Source organism: Scophthalmus maximus, chromosome 9, assembly GCF_022379125.1.
Source record: "Scophthalmus maximus strain ysfricsl-2021 chromosome 9, ASM2237912v1, whole genome shotgun sequence".
NCBI lineage: Eukaryota > Metazoa > Chordata > Actinopteri > Pleuronectiformes > Scophthalmidae > Scophthalmus > Scophthalmus maximus.
Window position 1 is genome coordinate 7,155,765 of NC_061523.1, and position 23,738 is coordinate 7,179,502.

At 45.3% G+C, this 23,738-nt stretch overlaps 1 protein-coding gene across 2 annotated transcripts in view; it reads right to left on the reverse strand.

Annotated features, from left to right (window-relative positions):
* The window catches only part of gpc3 (glypican 3), a 94,842-nt gene extending 75,733 nt beyond the window's left edge, over nt 1-19,109 (reverse strand). For both annotated transcript variants that reach the window (XR_004795982.2, XM_035649748.2), the window contains exons 1-2: nt 18,410-19,109; nt 9,805-9,966 (exon numbers count right to left, since the gene is read on the reverse strand). Coding sequence is in view for 1 of the 2 variants with exons in the window: in XM_035649748.2 (XP_035505641.2) it covers nt 9,805-9,966; nt 18,410-18,566 (319 nt within the window). In the remaining variant the exon portion in view is untranslated. The remainder of the gene's footprint in view (nt 1-9,804; nt 9,967-18,409) is intronic.
* Nucleotides 19,110-23,738: the final 4,629 nt, after the last annotated feature.

The window sequence follows — 23,738 nt, forward strand, 5'->3', positions numbered from 1 at the left end:
CCCTCCATCTCCTCTCCATCTCCTCACCTCTCCTCTTCCTCTCCCTCTCCCTCTCCCTCTCCTCTCCTCTTCCTCTCCCCTCCTCTCCATCTCCTCACCTCTCCTCTTCCTCTCCTCTTCCTCTCCCTCTCCCTCTCCTCTCCTCTTCCTCTCCCCTCCTCTCCATCTCCTCTCCTCTCCCTCTCCTCTTCCTCTTCCTCTTCCCTCCCCTCCATCTCCTCTCCCTCTCCCTCTCCTCTCCTCTCCTCTCCCCTCCTCTCCATCTCCTTACCTCTCTTCCCCCTATTCCTCTCCCTCTCCTCTCCCCTCCATCTCCTCTCCCTCTCCTCTCTTCCCCCTCTCCCTCTCCGTCCTGGCTGATGCACTAGTCATCAGACGTTGAAAGAAACAAAGGCTCCTTCTCTCAGCTGGAGCAGGGAGGAGCTGTCAGTCCCTTCAGCTCTGTTTGATGATAGCATTTCAAATGACACTTTGATCCTCACTCCACACTGTTTGTTTTTCCCCCATGATGAAATTCAGCTCGAGAGGCGTGCAACAGGGCACATCATTAAAATGTGGCTCAAAAGCGCGGAGCCACACTCGTCCCGAGAAACCTCTCGTGACAACTCCTGTCATATTGCAAAGAAGGCGACATGGTAGGTGGTGTAGGAATTGTAAAGATGAACAGAATTCCTATGTTCTCCCTGCGGATTATTCTCTGCTGAGGTGGCACCAAAGCTGAATCACAACCTGGGTCTGCCTGCAAAGACTGAATGGGGATAAATGAATCTAATCTGTCTGAGCTGAGTGTCGTCTCTGGCCTGAGAAGAGTAAAGCACAAATTCACGCCCGCTAAAGAAGCAAGTGGGGGAGGATATTTGGAGATACAACCGCTTGTAAAAACTTTGCTTCCAATTCATGAAAGGTGTCCCCTTAACAAGTAAGACGTTGGCGTTCACAAGAAAACATTCAAGGGCACAAGATAAAATAAGCGGCAATGAAACAAAGAAAATCATTCATTTTTGAGTTAATTCCCTTTTTTTAATCTCCCCCCCCTTCATTTCTAAAACAACCTCAAAAGTGAAAAGCTCACCAGTCGTCCTCTCCACAGGTCTTCCCAGAATAAACATAATACGGCAACTCTCAATCTCAGCGGCAAAATCAGCCTTTTGTTCAAATATAATGGTGGAAATGCGGAAGATGAGCAGCCCAGAGTGCAAGTCTGAAAGTGTTGGCTCTCTCTTTTTTTCGTCTACTTCTGTGGTGATAATCCTGCTATTGAAGATTTCAAGAGCCACAGCTGAAATAATATGCAAATATCCGCCCCATGTGGCGCCGACGGGCTGACATATTATCAGTAGAGAGGCAGACGTCGCTTTTTTTTGGGGGGGGGGGGGGGGGGGGGGGGGGTTCGAGTGTGGTCAAAATCAAAAGACGGAGGCACGATTAAAAAGGTGTACTGTGAGGCACGCGACAAACGGAGCACTTTAAACAGGAAGCCAGCCCGGTTGGGAGTCGGATGCGCGGCCCTCCCGTGGAGACAGGAGTGCCTGGCAACCTACATAAAGCCTGCCGAGATGAGGCAGGCAGTTTGGAAAGCCAAGCATTGAAAACTGATGAAAAACAAAGGTTTTTGTGGATGAATGAGAAGTGAAATGATTCCCAGGGTGAGGTGATGGCATGTTCAGCCTCCCAACAACCCTTCCCTCTGGTTTGTGAGGCTGTGACGACAACCACAGCGATCGCCTTCCTCCCTACCGATGGTGTACACAGGTGAGTTCACCCTCGACCGGGACGGCGCACAGACATTTTGAGGGGGCTGTTGCTCCAAGCTGACAAAGGGGGCAACCACGGGCTTCAAGTACCTGAATGTTTTAAAGCATTGTTTCTAATTTATGTGACTTTACTAATGGTTTTATATGTTTAGATATATATATATTATTCTTACTTACTAGTATGATTCTGCCGAAGCGCCATAATGTGCCTTTCAGAATACGATATCAGTGTCCACAGCATCTCTTTCTCTTAATCCCACTGTTACTACTTTTATATAAAAGAGCCAAAGTTGTGCTCAAATGTATTAGAATAAAGTAAATTATGTGTCAGAAGTTGACGAATGGCACCCAGCAGATCGCCTCCAACTGGACATCTAGTAAACCCCAGAGATCAAGTCCAGGTAAAGATTACGTGGGGACTAGGCAGATCATGCTGTTCACCACTGCACTCTTTACTTTGTAAAGACAAATGTATTTTTTTCCGAGGAATTGTTTTAAAATTCTGTTGCGAGGGTGTTCTTCCAGGAGGTGTGAGAGATTCTGATATTGATCGAAAACGCTGCCTAAACACCAGGCACCACTTGAAGAGAAGACTAACAATGGAGGAAAACACTACACTATCATTCTTATTCTTTCATTCTTAAAGAGAGAAATCCATCATCTGGGAACTGTGGCATCAATTTTAGACAAGGAATCAAATAACTGCAGGCACGAAATACATCTTGGAAACAAAGGGGGTCCAGCTGCAGCACTATCACGCGCCACGGGTGTTGTCTTGCAAAACAGTGGCTTCTATGAGACAACGAATATGTATTTTCACTTTTCATAATTTCAGTCCAAAGAAACATGAAGCAGCAGGAGTCATTCAGCAGGATGCAAGTGTCTATAACTGGAACTGGCTCCTGTCTGACACACATGAGGAAAATGTGACACAGTGAAGGAACCCCCCCCCCCCCCCGCAAATTAGATTCACATGCAGACCATCTTTATTCAGTGGCAAACTGCATCCCCACATCTATTTTGTATTTGCCTGGCGAGCGTCTGCTTTTTTATGAGACTGTCTCAACAAACAACAGACTGGATAATGAGAGGAGACAATAAGACGGGCGGCAGTGGCGATGCATTTGCCGTACCTGGATGTTTTTTATGCTTCTGTGTCTCTGCAGCTCACAAACACTAAAATGCTCTCACAGGCCCGTTCACTTCAGAGCACCAAGAGGAACCCACGGAACTCAAAGCAGACAGCGCCGCTCAGAATGACACCGCTTTATTAAGTATCAATCTTTACAAACAGTTTGCCAGCCCAGTAGAGTTCTCAACAAAGTCCCCAAAAATCTCATTACAGGCAAACTAATAAGTGACGCATCATGATAAAACGCGGCAATTAAGTTAAAAGCAAATTGCGAGTGGATAGGAGACGACGTGGTAATGGCTGGTGTACCCCATCGCGGCTGGTAAACGATGCTCGAAGGAGCCCATTGGACATAGGAAAACTGCCTTTCCCCCTCATTAAGTTATTAGATTAGCCCTGGGCAGCGGGTAAACAACTTCAGACATCTCGCAGCAGGCACGCATCACGCCAGTCCTCCCCGTAATCCGATTACTCGGGGGAAAACTTCTGCAGAAGACAAAATGACTCCACGGAGAGAGGGAGGCATGAGGGGATGATTATTGGAAAAGCAGATGAGGGGAAGAACAGAGGACAGGCCTGCTCAGGCCAGACGCCCGCGGCACTTAGGATCGAGCGGATGGCTAACGAGCAGGAGACAGGGAGTGGATGCTGAGGGCGGCGGGGTCCGATTTTGATTATTGGCTGCTGTACGGCGAGGCGGCTCAGGCCTGCCAGGTTCCGCATCATCCACCTCCTGCCACATCTCGTTTGGGTTACTGCCACGGCGAACGTCCATTCAGCACTATTCGAGACGAATGGGGGCGCGCACGCCTCCCAAGGTCAACAACCAACTAACTCCACCAGGGCCACAGGGGGTGTGCCTTTCTAATTCCTCATACACTTAGAGTAATTAAAACCCGTCCAGAAGAAGTATGGGTCGATGGAATTTTTGGAGACTGCTAATGAGATGATAATGTGTTAGCCCACTAGGAATGAGGTATGAGGAACTCAAGGACACAAAAGAGGATTTATTCGCACTTCTGTTCAGTTCACTTTAAAAAAAAAATTAGCTGCACATATTTGAGTTTGCGTGTTTTTTTCTACCAGTTTTGTTGAGCGGTGCAACCACAGGTTGCCCGGTAACTTTGTTTGATTAAAAAAAAAAAAAAAGATATGAGCATCCTTTCGAGTTACGTAAAAAAAACCCTGATCATTTACAGAGCATCGCCCCTGCGAGCTCAGAGGAGAGTGCAAGAAAGCTCCCCCTGCCTCACGGCAACGAGTGAAGCCACATGCACATCACCCTCACGCTGCCTGAAAGTAGTCCAAGGCAGGCCTGTTTTCGAACACCCCACTGTGCCAGCTTCCTATGGACTCACTGAGTCATTCCAGGAGCACCAGGCTTGCTGTCCCACTTTTTTCAGCAGATATCACACAGACTCTGTGATATCTGCACGCACACACACACACACACACACGCACGCACGCACGCACGCACGCACGCACGCACACACACACACACGATCCAGCTGCAACATTCCTCCCCACATATTTGACTTTATAAGCAATCAGGCCAATCCCGTCCTCTCATGTTTATTAATTGGGTTTGCTCTTTGGACTCGAGTGTGACTCCCCCCTGGGTGAAGCCTGTTCCTCTGGCTGCAGAGTGGCACCGGGCTGCGATGAAAGCGAGCAGACAGCAGTGTGGTCTCGTTCCCTCGAACCAGCACTGCGGTCAGGAGAGGCTCATTTTCGCATGTGTCATTTTACACAAGCGCTGCACAACAACAACATAAAGTGCCCAGGATCTTGCCTGCGCCGCCTCCCAAGGCACATCGGCTTTTAGCTTTTAAACCATAATAACAAATCATTAAAAGTTAAGGTAAATAAAGGCTTGCCTCATTGACAAAGGACGGTAATCTAATTTCTAATCTGCAGGCTGCAGGCTGGGCATTACAGCGGCAGCGGCACAGCCGCCTGACGGACACACACGTCGCAGGGGAAATAACAACGATTACAGCTGCCAATCACCCAAAATGCCAGAAGATGGTTTTGGATGAGTTTCTGCTTGGCCTGGCAGTTTTACAAGGGGATACAGACAGAGACGGTGGGTGAGAGTGATGGGATGACACGTGTAAAGTAAAAACAACACCACACACATAAATCTGTCCCTTCGTCAGCTGAGTCACAGTGTTGGGACACTGTTTCGGCGTCAGAAAAGTGTCACAGCCCCAAAGTGGAGCTGAGCGAGTTTTCCACAAACCTTCGCACATACAGAACACAACCTGACTCAACAACTAGTTTTGTGGCATCTTTCTATCCAGAGCACTAGACGGACACGCGCTGAAAACTGTCAGTTACTCGAGAGCTCTTGACAAATGAATTTGTCATTAACTAAGCACAACTGCTCATTTTTTTTCCTCTGCTTCATATTCAGAAAATTAATTAATTTGACGAAATGACACTACTATTTTTTGCTACTATCACTAATTACTTTGCAATAGTAACTTATACTATTTAAAGGATTAGATAAAAAATGAATGTATCACCTAAGTTGCATAATGCTGATACTGAATGTATCACCGACAATGCATTCATTTATTTTCCTACAATATCTGATCTAGCAATACAATATCTGCCAAGAGCATCCATCAATCCGTTATCTTTACTGTCCACGGGCTGGAGCCAATCCCAGTTGACTCCCACAGCAACTACAGTCTTATTAAACTTTTTTTTTATGTTCAGACGCTCACAGCATTTGGTTGACGTTTGGGAAAGATTGTTTGGCAAAGATGGCAATCTGGGTCTCAATGTATATGATGGATATGAGCCCCATGATATGAGACCACCTGTCTATTACACAGGTGGCAGTGAATGAAACATTTTCTTCTCTGGAAGACGTAATACCAGGCAGCAACTATGTTTTCCTTGAGTAAAACAAATAAAGAGTCATACACATATAAGCAATTCCTAGGAGACTGGTATGAAATTTGAGTTTTTCCACAATATTTTACAATTGAAAAAATAATGGTCTGATTATTTAATAACAGCAATAATTAGGGATCATAATACTAATACTAAAAGTAAGACTAATAATGATACTAACACTACATCAACTGAATGCATTTCTATATAGAAGGTGGGCAGATTTTTAAAAAATCAAAGGAGCAGAGACTGAGAAATGTTTAACAGTGATAATAATCTGCCAATGTTTTTCCATTGAAGGACAGTCTTAAAATGTATCTGTGGAGAATGTCTTTGTGAAAAATAATATAATGAGTAATAGAATTACTTTTGCTCATAAGTGAAGTAATATAATTATTTTACATATAGATATAGCGAGTAATGATTAATTGCCAGCCAATTTGGCCAAATTGGAAGTTCCCCACCATGACAAGTTTATGCCAAACCCCGCAGTAAGAATCATCAAGTTATATGATGTGCAGCATCACATACTAATACACTCTTCAGAAATATTGGACTTCATAAATGATAAACTAAATTGAATTCTCAGCAAGATCATCTTCTCATTTCTATGAAAATCGATTTGCAGATGAGCATCCTGCACAGGTTTGCAGATTCCCATTTTTAACTAAATTGACAACATCAGGCCACTGAGCACGAGGCGCGATCACAGCACACGGGGGAGGATGCCGTCTCCATCTCGCTAATGTGAATCAAAATGAAATCCAAGAGTCTGTCACACGCGGAAGTGGATGCCGCCGTTTATCCGTCACGTAGTATTTCCCTGGTATGCTATAAAGAGATCAGCCAAGGCTCATTAGATTGTCAAATGGCACATGAGGCTTTCTGCACATCATTAGAAATTCCTAATGCCTTACCTATTTCCTGGTATTGATCTGGGCAAAAGCCTAATGTTAAAGCAGCCTGTCATATCATTGCTTAAAGGACAAAGACAGAAAAAGCGATTACATTTTCTTTTGTTTGGAGAAGTTGACTTCAAAAGGGTTGAAAAACCTCTGGAGTAGTCTGAGGCTTGGGAAAGGCAGAGCCGGAGCAGGTGGGGCTGGAAGGAGAGGAGATGCAAGGATAGAGGGAGCACTCAGAGACGGGATGTAGAGGGGTGGAAAGGGGGAGGCCCTTTGATCTCGAGCAGAAGTGAACGCTGGAGAAGAGAGAAAGAGAGCAGCAAAGAAGGTTGCAAACAAGGCATGCACTCAATTCCCAATGGCGGCGCGAAACGCGAGAGGAAGAGACAGACGGGCAAAGACAGAGGGAGAGAGAAAAGTCAAGCAGACTGAGCGAGACAGCGAAGGAGAGAGAGCATGACAGGGCCCTGAAAGAGATGGAGATAGAGAAGAACAGACGAGAAGCGAGATGGAGGATGAAAATGAAGCAGACGGAAACAGATAAGACCAGGATGTTAAAAGGATTTCAGTCCGGGGGCTGTTTGGGGAGTTCTCTCGAGTCCTATGCTAAAGCAATTAGTATCGAACCCCTTCTAGGAGAGTGCGGCCGAACCGCAGCGGCCGTCTCTAACGTAGTTAGCGTGTAACAACCAAGTCAAACCCCATGGTCCCCATTAAACCGCAACTTTTTAATTAGGGCGGCGGGATGGTGCCGCGTTTCACGAGCCGTGAGTGCGCCTGCTCCAAAAAAAAATAAGGTTGGCCCAGTGAGTCCACACATTTCACTTCAAGTGGTAAACCCCGAGACAGTGAACTGAGCTGGTGCACTGCACTGAGGAGGGGGCCTGTGTGGGACGATAACAAAAGCTCCACATTCAAACGTGAAAGGGATATGTCACAGCGACTGTTGCTAACACGGCTGCACTGTGAAAGAAAAGTTGTGCGCCCATCCGTCGCCAGGGAGTTTGCCTGAAAAGTTTGCGACCGCCACTTTAAGTTTTTTTGTTACAGTGGCCCCGAGCTACTTTTGCTGTCCAGTAGGCGATGAAATTATGAACATCAAATATAGAGTTATGGAAGCACTATAAAAAGATGATAAGAATAAAGTCCATGTCAGAAAGAGCTAAAGTTAGCTAGTTAGCCACCACTAGTGGTCATCTTAGGTACTACCACTGTAGCACAGTCGAAAAACAATAGTCTGCGAAGTAAAGGGACCTGATTTGAGTCAGAGAAAAAAAAGTAGCTCAGCCATTATCATTAATTTCACAAGTTTATTTTACTTAATTTATAGTGGGGATGGGAGGGGGGGTTCAAACAGGGACACTGCACATTGATTAAGTACTGGAAATGTGTCAGAGTTGGCCAAAATATTACTTCTTTTACTGTCAGTGCTTGTTATATTATCACTTTGTAGTTGTATACTGTCCATAAATATTAAAGGAACAGTAACCATTTTGAAAAATGCACTTTCTTGCAGAGATTCAAATGGGAAGATTTTAATACCACACTCGTGCTAAACCTGGCTTGTTAGCTTAGCTTAGCAACTTGAAACAGCTAGCTCCGTTCAACGGTAACAGAATTCATCCTCCGGGACTTCTGAGGCCTACAGTCTTAAAGGGATAGTTCAGTGGTTTTCTCAGTGACTCGCCGCGGTAGCTTTGAGTCAAACAGCTGAGTTGCGGATTGAAACTGCAGCGGCGCGAGTCGGCGCAGTAAAACATGGCTAGTACAAGTACGCTTGAAAAAAAAGTGAAAACTTAAACGGCTGTCTGGCGGAAAACTGAAGCAGTGAAAAAAATACGTCCTTCAGCGTACAACTGATCGGATATATATTTTTTTAGGTAAACCTTTAAAAAATGTGGCAAAAAAGAGGTTTTCCGTTTGTCCCCTCTGCAACAGTGGGACTCCGACTGTCGCTACTTCCACTTCCCCTCCAAACTTCGTTAAATGACATTGCTGATCACCATCTCCATTAGGTAACATGATAACAAGGTAACTATGCATAAGTAGCTCATACAACACCACTTCAAAATCACCGAACTATCCCTTTAATGCTTAACGCTGCAGCTTTAAAATTAGCCGATAGACACAATAGTGGTGTGATGCTTTAACCGTAACTGTATCGTTATCGGGTCAAACTATTCTCCTTGGCAGAATTAGCCTTTGTCTCTTTTTTGCTGTTGGGCTACAATGAAGATTTTCTCAAACATTTTAAGAGAAAAAGAAATGGAAAAAAGGGGTCTGTTGTACCTTTAAACAGTGATCTGACAGCCATTTGTGTGACACTCTTTTGTTCACCTTGGAAGCCTGCAGGTTGTGATTTCTTTTTCCCTCCGGGGAGGCCAGTTCTTTAAAGCAACAATTCAACAAGGAATTGCTGCTTTGTCCCACATAGTTCCTGCTGACTTTTTAGTATCTGCCATCTTCAAGTGTCATTGCACTGATCAGTCATGCACTTTTAGCAATCGCTGCCTCCCGCGCCGCCATCTCCTTCCTTCTCAACGGAGATGAACCTCAGCGTCCCCATGTTTTAACAATTCACATCACTGGCCTGTTATGTAAAATATGTCTGCTATCTCGAACCGGCCCTACCAGGGAGCCTCCTCTGACCTCTCGACTGTGAGTGGGTTTTTCCGAGAGCCACTGCTGACTGGCGTTTTTCACCCTGTGCATAACAAGTCGTCGCCGGCTGCGGTGCGCCAGGAGTCTCAGGAGGCTGTCACTTTCTGGAGCAACGTGTCTGGCACCAGCAACCGCACTACATCTAAAGTCACTTAAACCACACGTCGCTGCCATTCGAACGTTTAGTTAGAACAGCAGCTGAACGTCTCATCCCTGCCTGCGTGCATTATGTTCCTGCTTCTTTCACGTGTGACTCACCGCCTGGAGGAGTGAGCTGCTGACATGAACGGGGATGTGGAGCCAACACAGTGAATGCAGACTGTGTTGATTTGAGGGCATCAATTATCAGTTTAAATTTGTGATTATGACGCTTGTTTCTTAACTCGGCCAGTGAAAATTGGTCTTGTCTTTGTGAGACAGATTTGGACAAACTACACTCACTGCTTACCTTGGAATATGGCAGCGTTCTGGATGATGAGGCGTTTGAGTTGGGCGCTGACAACCTGCAGACCAGACTCCATGTTGCTGCGTGCGGCTACCTGATACCGCTCCTCCATCTTCTTGGAACAGCAGGTCGGGCCTTTGGTTTGGCAAACCTGCAGATCCGAACCTGGCGGGAAATCAGCACAGACAGGACAGAAGTCTTGATGAGCAGAGGGGAAGGAGCTGGAAGGCTGCAGTTGTTTCATTTTTCAGAAAAACCGAAACCTCTCCCTTCTCACACACAGACAAAAGATGCGGCGGCGTCCTCTGTATGCGACACACAGGAAACGCTATACAGCCGAGTTTAATGAGCATATGATTATTATACAGCGGCTGTGTTATTTCGCAGGCTTCGAGTCAAAAATAAATTGCTGTTTAAAAAGAAGAAGAGTCCTTTCGATGCACGTTTGAGCAAAACACCAAGGCTGTGATGCTCTCCGCAGAGATCCGTTTGGTCAACAGGAACCTTCCCACCACTCGAGGCTGCATTTTTCACACCAAGGATCAAAAAAGGCTTTTTTTATTTATTTTTTCTTAGGCACAAAGATGGGAGCTGCGAGCGGTGCAGCGAGCAGACAAACAAACCCAGGTGTCAGCTTTCACCGTATGACGTCCCAAGAAAAAAGCCCCGCCATGAGTAAGATTGAAGGCAATGAAACAAAATTTCCGCACCTGGCCGCATACACTAAAGGTTGTTTACCAGGATGAGAAATAATTGGATTCCCAGAGCTCTTTTGTATGGTGCAGATGTAAGCCAGTGTAAGAAAAACCTTCGGTGACAAGGATGTGTCGTTGGTGACGACGTGGCCGCGCGCAAACCGGATCAAAGAACAAACACCCCGGAGAAAATTCATTTAGTTCGAAAGCAATCGCAGTGAGGAGGGAGATGGAGTCTGTGCGGTTAGAATTCGGTGCGATCAAGGATAGAGACGGAGTCTCAGCTGGTGAATGAACTGCAATTTTGAGCGCTGACGGACTGAAGGACGTCTTTTATGAAGAGCTGTACTTGTTTTAATACGCGAATTTGCCTCCACTATCAAGGTGTCACAGGAACACTGTGGGATTTATGACCCCTAGTCTAAAAGGTTTGAAAAGCAGATCATACTGTAGTCAAAACCACTGTGGTTTTTATGCAACGATGCCTTTACAAAAGAATTAAAGACATGTGTTCTTCCTCTTACAAGAACACCCGCTATACATTTCCATCTTAATCCCAAAGTCACCGCTTAAAAGCGACGCACAGACAGACAACAAATAGGGCACAGACACCTGACACCTTTAAACACGAAGAGGAGTTCCAGTGAACAATCCCTCTCCTCTGGTGATCCCCTCCTCCAGTCTTCAGGCTGTCCCATGCGCCTGCCGAGGGCCCCAGTGGAGGCTGCAGTCGGGAAAAGAACGTGCCAAGCTGTGTCGAGGAGATGTCTGCAGGATCTGCTGCCTGAGAGGCATCAGTGACAAGGGCCTGATTGATGGCATGGTAAACAAATGTCAGGGGAGTCTGCCAGCCTCAGCTGCTTGGTGGTGCGTAGGACGAAGGAGCAGAGAGAGATTAATTCGGAGGGAGGGCTCAGATTGTATGTATACACACACACACACACACACACACATGTATTATGAATATCAGAAAAGACTTGATAAGGAGCATGTCAAAAGAAAGACGAAAGGCTTCTGTTGAGACCGCAGGGTTTATCTTAATATGAAAATCTCCACTGGTTTCGAGGCTTTGTCGCTTTGAGGTCTTCAAAACGACAGACTCGCAGAAACGGAGGCTCAGGCTGCAGCAGTGACAACAGCCGGCATGGACGGAAGCGGAGTGACAGCCCTGATAATGAATAAGTGCTGGGCGGTCAAACGCTCACTCCTGACTCACCCATCAGGGTGTAAGGTGCACAGTCTAATGAGTGAAACAGGCAATAAAACTGTCACGCCGCACCTTTTTGTTTGCATGCTGACGGGCTTAATATCTTAAAATCAATACCGACAAAGGACTCCTGACAGATAAGATCAAGTCCATTTCAGTCTGCAGGGGCAAAATTATGAAGCTGTCAACGGCGCCGTAGGTGAGGCGAGGCGGGGATTTAGCAATTATCTTTCGGCAAAACAGGCAGTTCCATCGGCACCTTTGTCGTTTTGCAGGTGATAAATGCATTTCACTACCGCGGTTCCAGCGCGGTGCAGACGGCGCGGCGGATGCGGCTGGGGGAAATGATTCCCCGCTGAGTTTCACAAATAATAAAATCACTCCCGTCTAAATAAAGCCTTCTTTCTGACTGACAGGTCCCTGGGGAATAAGCTTCTTGCTTCTCTTCTTTTGCCTCAGGCTCAGCTCTCCATCTCCTCCCATTGCCTTTTTCTCCTCTTTTTTTTTTGGAATCCCTTGTCATCTGCGCACAGTTTTGTTCTGACTTTGTTTCACTTCACCTGTACCTTGAGCTTGATAGCCACCAGGCACCCAGAGCAACGTTCTACGAGCCTGTTATTGGTTAATTGGTCCATTGCTGTGTCCCCATGGTCAATTCCCTCAGACAAAATGAAGAAAGACGAGGTGTGAGCTATAGGAGCAATTTAGATGTAAATGTCCCAAACACACAATCTCAGCTCAGGGTGAGGCAACTGAAATGATCCCGTACTTTCAGGCGATACGGTGAAATGGTGAGCCAGACAATTCAACATGCAGAAGAGCTGCCGTTTCCATGAGTGCCAAGGTCTTTGGATTGGCTTTTTAAAGAAAATCATCGATCGCCTCTCACTTTGTCGGTGCCGTATCTGACAAATCCTTCGCTGCCTCTCTCAAGACAGAAAGTTTGGGTCCAAATGCCACGGGGCGAGAACTCAAACCGGGGCTCCAACTGTCGCGTGTACACACAGAAGACAAGAGTCCCTCTCCTCACATCTTTAACAAGCTCAGGGACTCCGAGCCAGGGGAACGGGGGCAGCCACAAATACAGTATCAGTGTCGCCGAGTTTGCCCGCGCCAATTAGAAAGATATCACCATGCAAGTTTAATTCTGGAGACCATGTGGGGGAAAACAAGTGGTGTTAGGATATAGAATATGTTAAAAGCTGTTCATTATGAGCATAAATTATACATCGGCTATGTCAAGGGGAAGCATGTGGGAATCCGCGGCTTCGTCTCCGGGGCAAAATAAGCCAGTGTCACTTTGTAGAGACAATAAATGAAGCGACGACTGTTCAATTTACAAACCAACCCAAGGAATAGTAAAACCATTAGCTAGTGGGGAGTACAATTGTATTTTGTGAAGTATTTTTAGTGCTTTGCTCACTGCTCTACTTTAAGGCGTTTGATGAAGCAATAATTTGAAAGCTGGAAGCATGAAAGTGAAAGTGTTTTCTTTTATTCTTTTTTTTTTTAAGCGTGCATTAAACACAGGAGCCCGTCGTTAAAGTCGGTATTTAATTAGACAAAAGGAGCTCCTGCCACAGGTGTGTGGGGTCATTTCAACAGCAGGAGCGCTTGGTCTTTGTTTTTCAGTGTCTCATCACGATGAACAACAAGCCGGAGCATCCCGATCCCGCGGCTAATTACTGAGGAGTCCTCATCCCCTGGACCTCGTCTCCCTAGTCGCTTTGCTTTCTCTCGGTATCCCGCTTAGAAAAAGTCAGACAATGCAAAGCTATAATTGTCTGCCTGGATTCTCCTGCAGAAATAAGCGGAAGCTGCCACCTTGTGCTTTTTCTATTTAGAGGGAATCAGACGCTCATCTCGCGGGTCGGGTCTCCGAGATCCACCGCGTCCTCCGCTCCAACCGCTGTCGGCCTCCGATGGAGATGCTTTGGCACTCATGTCCCGGGGTGAGCGCTCGGCTCCGCCTGACTGTGCACCCCCTTGCACATACACCACGACTCGATTGGAGCGAAACGGGCCCCCGCAGCCTCCATTTCACCTTCAGACACTACAACCACCCACAGCAACTGTACACTACCACTACAAAGACATGAGTGGTGCCGCACTCCTACAGCTGTGTTGGGTTGTTGATTTTTTTTATTCCCCCCACATCTCCGCTCTCATGTTGTTTCTCTGCTCTCGCTGCCTTTGAATCATGCTGGTGGAGAGAAAAACTTAAGCTTTTGTTTTTCTAGTGTTTTGCCCCCTGGCACCACATTCAGCATTATTAGAAGTCTCCCCTGCCTTCCTGAGGACATCCACCTGAATCAGCCGCCTCCCCCACACGATACTCCATATCAATGGAGGCTACAGCACATCTCCCTACCAAACACACGCACACACACACACACACACGTGCACACGTACTCACACACACACACACACACACACACTCGCACACTCGCACAGAGTAAGTGATACTTCCCCAGTCAAATCACAGCTAGCCATCCTCTAAATTTAATTTCATCAATCTTTCATTCGCTGTTTGCCTCGATGAGGAACTCGTGTTACAATGCGCAACAAGCCCTCTGTTCCGCATTGACATGCCGAATTCTGTGCAGGCGCAAAGTTCGGAATAATTACTGAAGACGTAAGTGTGACTGAGAACCTCCAACTTATTTCGGCATTAATTAATGACAAGGATATATTATGGATGAAGCATAGCCCAAAAATAAAGCGGGGGGGGGGGGGGGGGGGGGGGGGGGGGGGGGGGGGGGGTACCAAATGTAAGAGAAGCGACTGCATATTTCATGCTTTGTGAAAGAAAAAAAAGTCGGCTCAAAACAGAAGTGGAAGAGCTGGGAATAATGGAAATCCCACCTACAGTACAAGCCTAACTCTGTCTCATTAAGGATATTAATTTGAAATTTTTATACAGTGCTTCAATATTGTAAAGGATGATGATGGACAAGCCAGTGTCCTCGCTGGATCTAAAGTTATGTATGCTGGTGGAAAAGCATGGAGAGTTTGATATATGCCATAATTTTTAAAGGCAGCAGATCTTTTGAAGTGAAAAAAAAAAAAAGGAATATCATTTATTTAGAAATAGTTTGTGACTGTGCAGCCATTCTGAAAAGTAATGAAACATCTTCTTTGCAGTTTCTACTTTTCCTATTCCTTTAGCATGTGCATATGTAGAGCGACACCGGAAAAGAAAATAGCCCACAAAAACTGAATATATTATCGTGCTTTAGAAAGGGCTGACAGCAGTAAATGTAATTATTGTGGATGACGTCACGTTTGGTATCTCAACATATTCCGTGCGCACTCACTGAAAAACAATCAATATTACATTATTCCAGAGGAGGTTGAGACCCCCTCGTGGGGCCACGAGAGAACTCAGGGGGGTTGTGAGATGACACACAGAGGGAAAACAGAAACTAGAAGCATGTGCTACATCAAACTATCTTCATTTGGTTATTAATTGCTTTTTTGTTAATTTCTTGATCATTTTACCTCTGAAATTATCCTTATAATTCAGGGGGGTCCATCGCTTTTTTGGTCTTACAGGTAAGGGATCATAATCCAAAAAATGCTGGGAACTACAGTATTATTCCATCAAATGAATCACTCAGGATTTACACATCGCTGGAACAAAAAACGTTGGAGCCAAAGTGAGGAGACTTCACAAATGTACTTCATGAAGGACTTATTTTGGCAGCCAAGGCCGCACAACGGCCTCACTGCAGGATGATTTTCCTGCGCTTATCCAAATATTATCTTACTATTAAATACGTGATAAATCCATCCACTCCTCTCCAAACTTACAGTGCGCTGTTTTGGCTCCGAGTCCTGGATCACATCCCGTTCTGTTTTACTGCAGTGCTTCATAAAGGGAGCTCCTGAGATCTCCCCGGGACGCTGAGGGTTCAGTTCAATCTGTTTCATTTCTGTGTTATTTTACTCCAAGTGCCGATGCTACGCACTTATTGGGGAATGTTCTTTTCCCTCCGAGGTTTGAAGGATAGGTTCATCATTTTTGAAGTGTGCCTCAAAACAATAGTCAGGAGACCGTATGAACGTGCTGTAATCATTCCACCTGTTCAGCCATTAAAAGATCCCTCCCTATAATGCACTTGAGAGACACTTGGTTCCTTTTATGACATTCACTCTTTTAGTTGAGCTGCAAAAAAACTGGCTGCAGGGTCAGGATAGGATCTTTATAACAGTATGTAAGGAGAAGTAATTACAGTTAACAGTAGTTATTATAATATCCATATGGGCATTTGATAATTGTGAACCTATATCCGTTATGTCGCCCTGCACAGGTACACTTGTATCATCCTGGATAAATCATATCTAATGTTATTTGACACTCAATTGGCAAAAATTTGAAACCTTAAATATATATATAACTATATATACATACATATATATGTAGCCTATGCCTCTTACATTAACCACGAGCTGGCATTGACTTTGCTTTATTATCATGTGGGGGTCCAATTGTGTTATTACAGTAACAATAATAACGATAATTGAAAAGTTAACCAATTTTCTTTCGAAACACAACTTCTAAAAATGTATTTAGGTAAAATAAAAGAGCTTAGTGTGTACGTGTGTGAAAAAAGTGACAAAATACAGACATGGTCATAAAGCAAAGTTTTGACACCAAATAAGAAAATGTATATATATTTTTTTTTCTGTTGTTCTGTATATGAAGTGTGGATGAACACAAAAACATTCCTCAGGCCAAAAAAGTCGTGTTCGGAGTAATTTAGAACCCAAAGAGATATGACTGCCAGACTCCTCGTGGATAATCTGTTGTAAAACTCCAAAGACATAAATCCTAATAGAGTTATTTGGGATGAGGGAGGGTGGTGTCTGTCACCAATCACATAATACACGATACGGTGCAGAACATATAAAATATATTTTGTGTTTAGCTGTGTTTTATGCCCTCAGTTATTTGTGTGTCATAAAACTAGGAACTATCACGCAGTATCAAGCTGAAAAAAATATCTTTAAGTAAATGAGGGCCTGGCGTCTCCATGAGCCCAGAAACAACATTAGTGTTAAAAGGTTTTGGAAGCCGTGTTCAAGGAGTTATCCAGAAATCTTAACTGCACTCGTATGCATCCAGCACTTTATCATTCACTTACTGTAAAACCAGCCCCCTTGATAAAAACCTACAACGGTTCTGCAACAGCATCCAGGGGCATCATGGGAATGTGCGTAAACCAAACAATGCTTAAACTGGCCAAGATGAATGTCTCGTGGCTGACTGGTGAATTGATTCCCATTGTAAGTAATGGTGTGTGTGTGTGTGTGTGTGTGTGTGTGTGTGTGTGTGTGTGTGTGTGTGTGTGTGTGTGTGTGTCCAGAGTGAGATATGCACAGTACTGGAGAACACTAAATATTCCTCTTGGCCTGTCAGGATGACTCTCGCTTTGGCTGGCAGATAAAAAAGCTTGATGGCGTTCAGGTGGAGGGTGTGCGACGACTGAAGACGGATGCACGGCAAAATGTGGGACTCAGTGGCTGGAGATGCCTGTGCCCACAGATGGTAGATTAATATGTGGTAGAGGGAGCGTGACCGAAACACGCTTCAAAGTGCACTGCACACTCCTTCCTGCTGTGTGATTTGCGGCATGTTGTGTTTGGTTACACTCCTGCGCGTTCACTGAATGGAGAATGGAGAGAAAAGCGGTCCACCTGGAGCTCTTTCCAGCGCTGACATGACACTAAAACACCCAATTAACATTTACAGCTGGCTGCGATTCAACCACATGAGAGGGATCTCCCTTTACAGACTGAATCTGAACGCATGCAACAGTTTCCAGCGGAACACCAACATGCTGTGTTCTGCAAAACAGGACGGGGACTTGTTCCTCTGTCCCCCAAAGACCTGATTAACATCTCCCAAATCCACTTTGACACGTCCCTTCCCTCATCAGAAAACACTGTCAGTGACATTTGAGCACCAGGGAGCAATGATTATCCTGCAGCAATGATTGCATCTTTAACAAAACCGTTTTCAGGGTGGTCCCAATTCACATCACACCGTTAATCTATATTCTGTGACAATGTGGTTGAGGGGAAGCTGCCAAGAGACCAGCCAGCAACATGACTGTAAGTCAACTCTCATAAAGGAAGAGTGGCCAATCTGTTTCTTTGTGTGAATTCCTGAGAATGTTTCAATAAGAAATACCTGTGCTGACCAAATCAAAGTTGGGTTTCAGGCTCCATGAATGGATCAATAGAACAGATTGACTGTGTAAACTTGTTATCAATAGGTAACTGGTGGTTTGCTGGTGGGCTGCAATTTTAACAAGATACTCTTCGCGGCAGGTACATTTCTCTCAGCAGGTTTTGTTAAATGTTCAGCCAGAGGGATGGGAGAGGGTGTGTGTGTGTGTGTGTGTGTGTGTGTGGGTTGGCTCTCAGTGCTGATATTGGAAAGGTCAGCAGCCGTGGAAAAAAAACACCCCAAAAAACTTAATGGCATTAGAGATCTGTTGCAATGATGATGTTCCCCCTGAAGCTGAACTGTGGAGTTTCAGTTGGGTGTTTCCAGTCAGAGGTGAAAATGCAGATTTCTATTTTAGCCTATGCAGAGGTGCAGATAATTGGCGGACGCATGCAGTTACCAGACATTATGTGCGTAAAAGCATGTACATGCATGTGCTGTAAATGGAAGTATGAAGCTCGTGACAATTACCTGACACTGGGCTTTCGGGGACCCACTTGGAGCCCGGGTGCAGAGACTGAAACACCGTGCGCACCTCCTGGCAGTTTGGCACCTGTCCGCCGAGCAGGGGGAACAGCTGGAGCGAGGCGCACAGAAAGAGCGCACTGTGGACGGATGGACCAACCATGGCGGCCGAGTGCTGAGCCGAACCGCGGACGGAACAGAGATAAACTTCAGCACATTAAAAGTTGCAGGAGGGTCCGCCGACGCGCTGCTGAGGTGAAGCTGCGGCTCCCGGAGCTGCTCGGCTCCGCATCCTCTCCCGCTGTTGTTGTTGTTGTTTCTCCTCCCCGCGCTCGTGCGTCCACCTGGAAAGCTGCGCCTCGGCGCGGAGCTACACCCCGATGCTGGTAACTTAAGAAGAGTCCCCCTTCACTTGCGGGCACCTCTCTCCGCTACATCTGCGCAGACGAACGAGCTCCCGAACACCGAGTGCGCGCTCACCTAAAAGGGGGGGAGGGAGAAAAAAAAACGCGCGCCAAGGCGTGAACCTGCGCGTGCAAAGAGGTCGTCCGCTCCCGTGTGATAGTAGTGATGCGAGCTGATGCATCGGCCCCTGCGCGGCTGCGGGAGCGGTGATGTAAGGAGGTGCACCATGCACGAGCTGCTGTCGTGTGGGATGGATGGCACCGCACGTTGCAGGATGCAATTTGGGCACAGCGGTCCTCTACTCACCCGGCGGAGCCGAGCGGTGTTGCCACGAGGTGCACATTGCATTACAATGATATGACACTTACACGTTTATATGTGAGCTAAAAATGTATCTTTTATTGTTTAACCACGTGGAGAAAGTGGACCAAAAAACATGTGGAGCATTCGAAAATCTGTACAAACACAGGCAAAGTGGCCCTCAACACTCATCTTACCTCAGTCACACACCTGGTGGAATCTCATTTTATGCAGATTATTTCTTCATCTCTTTATGTTTTTTTCATCCTAAGTGGGCAGTTATTTCACTTCCACTTGGCTCCTGAGAGCCAATAAAGCTGACATGGTGCCATCTAGCGTCCACTTTCCACATTCAGGCAGCACGTTCATCCTCTGCAGGCTGGAAAAGTTCATTTAGTCAAAGAAAAGCTGTTGTTTTTTCCCCCCAGTTAATCTAAAAACATCTCTACGACAATTATCACAATGTTGTTTTATTTTTATTGTTTTTTTTTTAACGTAGCTGTTCACAACATCTGGCGGATTGCAGATGGATACTGTGCAATTTCTTTCAACGTGTCGTGTAATGAAATTGCGGAGTCATCCACCCGAAAACAGCGAGACAAACGGCGGAGAAGACTTAACGTCACGCTGCCCGTTGAGTCACAGAAGACTGCAGCGGAGGGGGTGGAGAGACGCCAACAGCTGCTCGATTGTGCCTCCGGTGAATTAGATCCTTTTTTTTTGCGACTTTCAAGTGTTCATCAAAGCTTGGAACCACAGAGAGAGAGAAAAACGACACCCAAACGCGTCTCCTCCTTCGACGGTGCGTCTGGGAAACAGAGAGCTTTGCATGGATTTGCACAGCAGAGGGCCGACAGACGCTGAGGGCAAACCAACAAAACTCGCTGTAAAACCCAGCTGAGCGCCCCCTTCCACCACGTGCCACAGCCCCCCAGTCTGAGGCACGGAGGGGGGAGGGGCCAGAGAAGGGGGCGGGGGGGGGGGGGGGGGCAGGTGACCAGCAGTACCTGAAGTGCACACACTGCAGTAGATGAGTGTGCACTACCTGCACTGTGAGCACTTTTGAACTGCCAAGTCAACAACACGCTCCGCCGTAAGAGCCGGATGGAGAGCCATGAGTCACCGGAGACGTCTGAGGGGGGGGGGGAGACAAGACCTGAGACGTGGACGAATGTCACACGAGTGGACAGCAGTTCATGATGCATCACCTATACATCAAATTCAAATGTTGACTACAAAAGTCCACGTCTCAAGCCTCGCAGACAGATCAGACTGAGAAGCGATGATAGGTCAGTGTGTCGTGCAACAGCTTGTTGCATGACACCATACACTGTAATACCGTGCACACATTCATTTCAGATTCTTTTAATGGACGCTAAATGCTCTCACTTTGTCCTCATATGAAAATGGGGACACATTAATCTTCAATAGGATCAACTGTGGACAATCATGGACAATGCAGTTACACCCCCCCCCCCCCCCCCCCCCCCCCCCCCCCCCCCCCCCCCCCACACACACACACACACACCTGCACAACCTGTTAAACTTAGAACTTGCACATTTTCTCATGCACAACCTGTACAGCTGTAAGTCTGTGACAGATTGTTGATCATATTTCTTGTATGTGAAAACCTATTCTCAGAAATACACACCATTCTGATTCTGGTTATCAAGGCAATATATTTTTGTTCCTTCCATTTCAAGCCTCTCTACGGTTTAATTGCAGATTTTGACTTATTTTTTTAAAAAATAACTGTAAACTAAATATTTCTGTACTTTGTACTGTTAATCATAAAAAACAAGAAATATGTCAATGTTGCCTGGAGCTCTTGCAACCTGGTATGGACATTTTTCACCTTTCCACATATTGTTCATCGACGAAACAATCAGTTTATTGGAAGGAACAAAATGATCAACAGATTCATTTATTCTGAAAATACCCGTACCGCTGCTTCCTTGAAGCGACGGGCTTTAACACTTTATTCAAATATATGTTTTGTAGACTAGCTGTCTGTTATTACCAGCGAAGATCAGAACTTTGACATGTGGGTCTAATAGGGACACTTAGAAGTGAAATAGAGTAGGGCTCAAAAAGAAAGACAAGAGGCATTTCGTCACAAGTCGTCTTCGGGGAACGCGTCAGACTCTGAATAACAAGCCCTCCAGCCAGAAGGAGCAACTAGGGCAGTAGATACTGAGCTACTTCACTAACTACACTAGATGCACCTTAGCTGGAGGACCATGAGAGGCAGGGGAGCTGGTGGACCGGACCACGGCCGACTGCTCCAGTCTGGACCATCTGAAACACACACAACATCAATTGATCGACTGGAGAATGAACAAATGCTTTGCAGGCTGCAGCAGTATCAAGTATTGAAGTATTTTATGCCGCCAGGTGAAGTCATGAAAAGCCATTCCATCAAGGATGTAATATGAGATTAACCTCCATTCACACAAACGTTGATAAATCTATAAGTAGAAGGATTTCTGCTTAAGTTGGTGATGGTTTCCTATGCAGTGATCAGACAATCTGATTAATACATAATTACCATCAAAGGTGGTAAGAAAACAAAGAAATATTTAATCCAACATTATTCTAAATATACAAGAAGAACAGAACTGTTCTCATTTCACTTATACAGTGATGTAGATTCAAATGTGTTCACAAAAAGAGCTATTTTATGTGTTCAAATTGAAGTAGTGGAATAAGTACTCAGATTTAAGTCAAAGTAGTCATACAAGGGATGTAGGTACATTGTTATATATGTAAATTACAGATGCATTATCAGTAAAATGTGATTAATCCAAGTAAAAATTGACTTTATCATCAGTAAAGTATTGACATTAAAGCATCATATTAATGTCGTGGCTGGTTGAGATAGGAGCTCATTTTAACTACTTGTATATGACCCTTTACTTAATATTGAACAATTATGTTAGGTAGATGTTGTTGGTAAAGTCTCAACCAAGTAACCGATTACTATACTATACTTGAAATAAAAAATATGCAGTATTGAATCAATTTAGTGGAGTAAGAACTACATAAGCACACAGAAAGATCATACAATGGAAACAGTCATGATATGCAGTTTTCCTAAAAATATAGCCTATTTACTGTAATGTTTCATCTGCACTGTTATGTTTCATCACTGAAAAAAAGGTTACATCCAAGTTTGATGAGACTCAAATGCATTGGGTCCTGTAACTCCCTTATAGATCCTTTTTTTTATGGATCCTTTTTTTTATGGGTCGCAGATTTTGGCTGTAAAGGTGATCTATCGTACACACCTACTGAGCATTTACAGATTGAGATCATGTACAGATTCTGACAATAAACCTCAGAGCTCGTGATTAAATGCTTGTGAGCTGTAGTGTGGAGACACGTGGAGGCTGGATCCTCCGAAAACACCCGATGGTCCAAACAGCAGGAGGAGGAGGAGTTGACCCGAGAGGCTCCATTTTCAAAAGTCTGAGCGCGAACATTTCATCACAAATTGTGAAAGAAAACTCGGAAATTGATATATGTCTGGTTGACCGCGATCTCATAAAAACAAGTGGTTGTTTCTCTAACGGTGTGTAGGTGAAGGCAGTAACAGGTCTGCGGTCAGCCGGAGCGCGCCGCGTGCAGCGCCTCTCAAAGTGGCGCCAACAGCGTCACATAATGTGATGATGGTGATGATGATGATGATGATGAGATCGCGTCAACTGCCGTCAATTAAAAAATGCGTCTCAATGACGATCACATCCGCTTTTAATCGGTTACGTAACGAGCCAAATCACTGCGGCTGGATGGACCCGGAACTTCTTCTTTTTTTACGCATTATGATAATACAGCCTGGATGAAGTTGATGTGCCAACACACACACACACACACACACACACACACAAACAAAGACACCAGCACATCAACTTCAAAAGAACCCATCTTACTTACTATTGTGGCCATAAATACATAATACACAAGATACACAAAGTACAACAATTTGACTAATGATGATCCGAAAATGGGGATTATATGAATTAGGATTATTGCACTGCAGTCGCGTTGAACATTGATGTATACATCTTCCTATAACGAAGCAACATAAATAACCGAAACCTAAACATTGTTGAGCTCATTCAAAACGTTTCCAGTGACAAACAAAAACCCCTTTTTCTTGATAATGACCACACACACATTCATCTGTTATGGAGTAGCAAGAAAAGCTGCAGCCTACCTTTGGATTGTGTTGAGGTTCATTCAATTGACTGAATCAACTATAATATATAGGATCTATATGCATGTGTGTTTGTGTGTGTGTGTGTGTGTGTGTGTGTGTGTGCAGGAAGGTCCAATATCTCAACGTACCTCGCTCCGCAGATGTTGCGTCCTCTGCGGTCCTCCTCTTCGGCACAAAAAGTTTTGTCATGCATGTAATTGTGAGAGCATCCTGTTTTTCCTTGTTGTGCTTCTCTTTGTGGGGGTGGGGGTGGGGATCGAGGCGCGCGGGGCGACGCGGTAATCCATGCGGTTGTCGTCCTTTTAAATCCTCTCTCAAGACGCGCACTGTCACCGAGTTTTGGAACCCTTTCCTCCCCTGAGCGTCGTAAAAATAACCCTCTCGTTTCTCCTGCAAAAAAAAAAAAATAC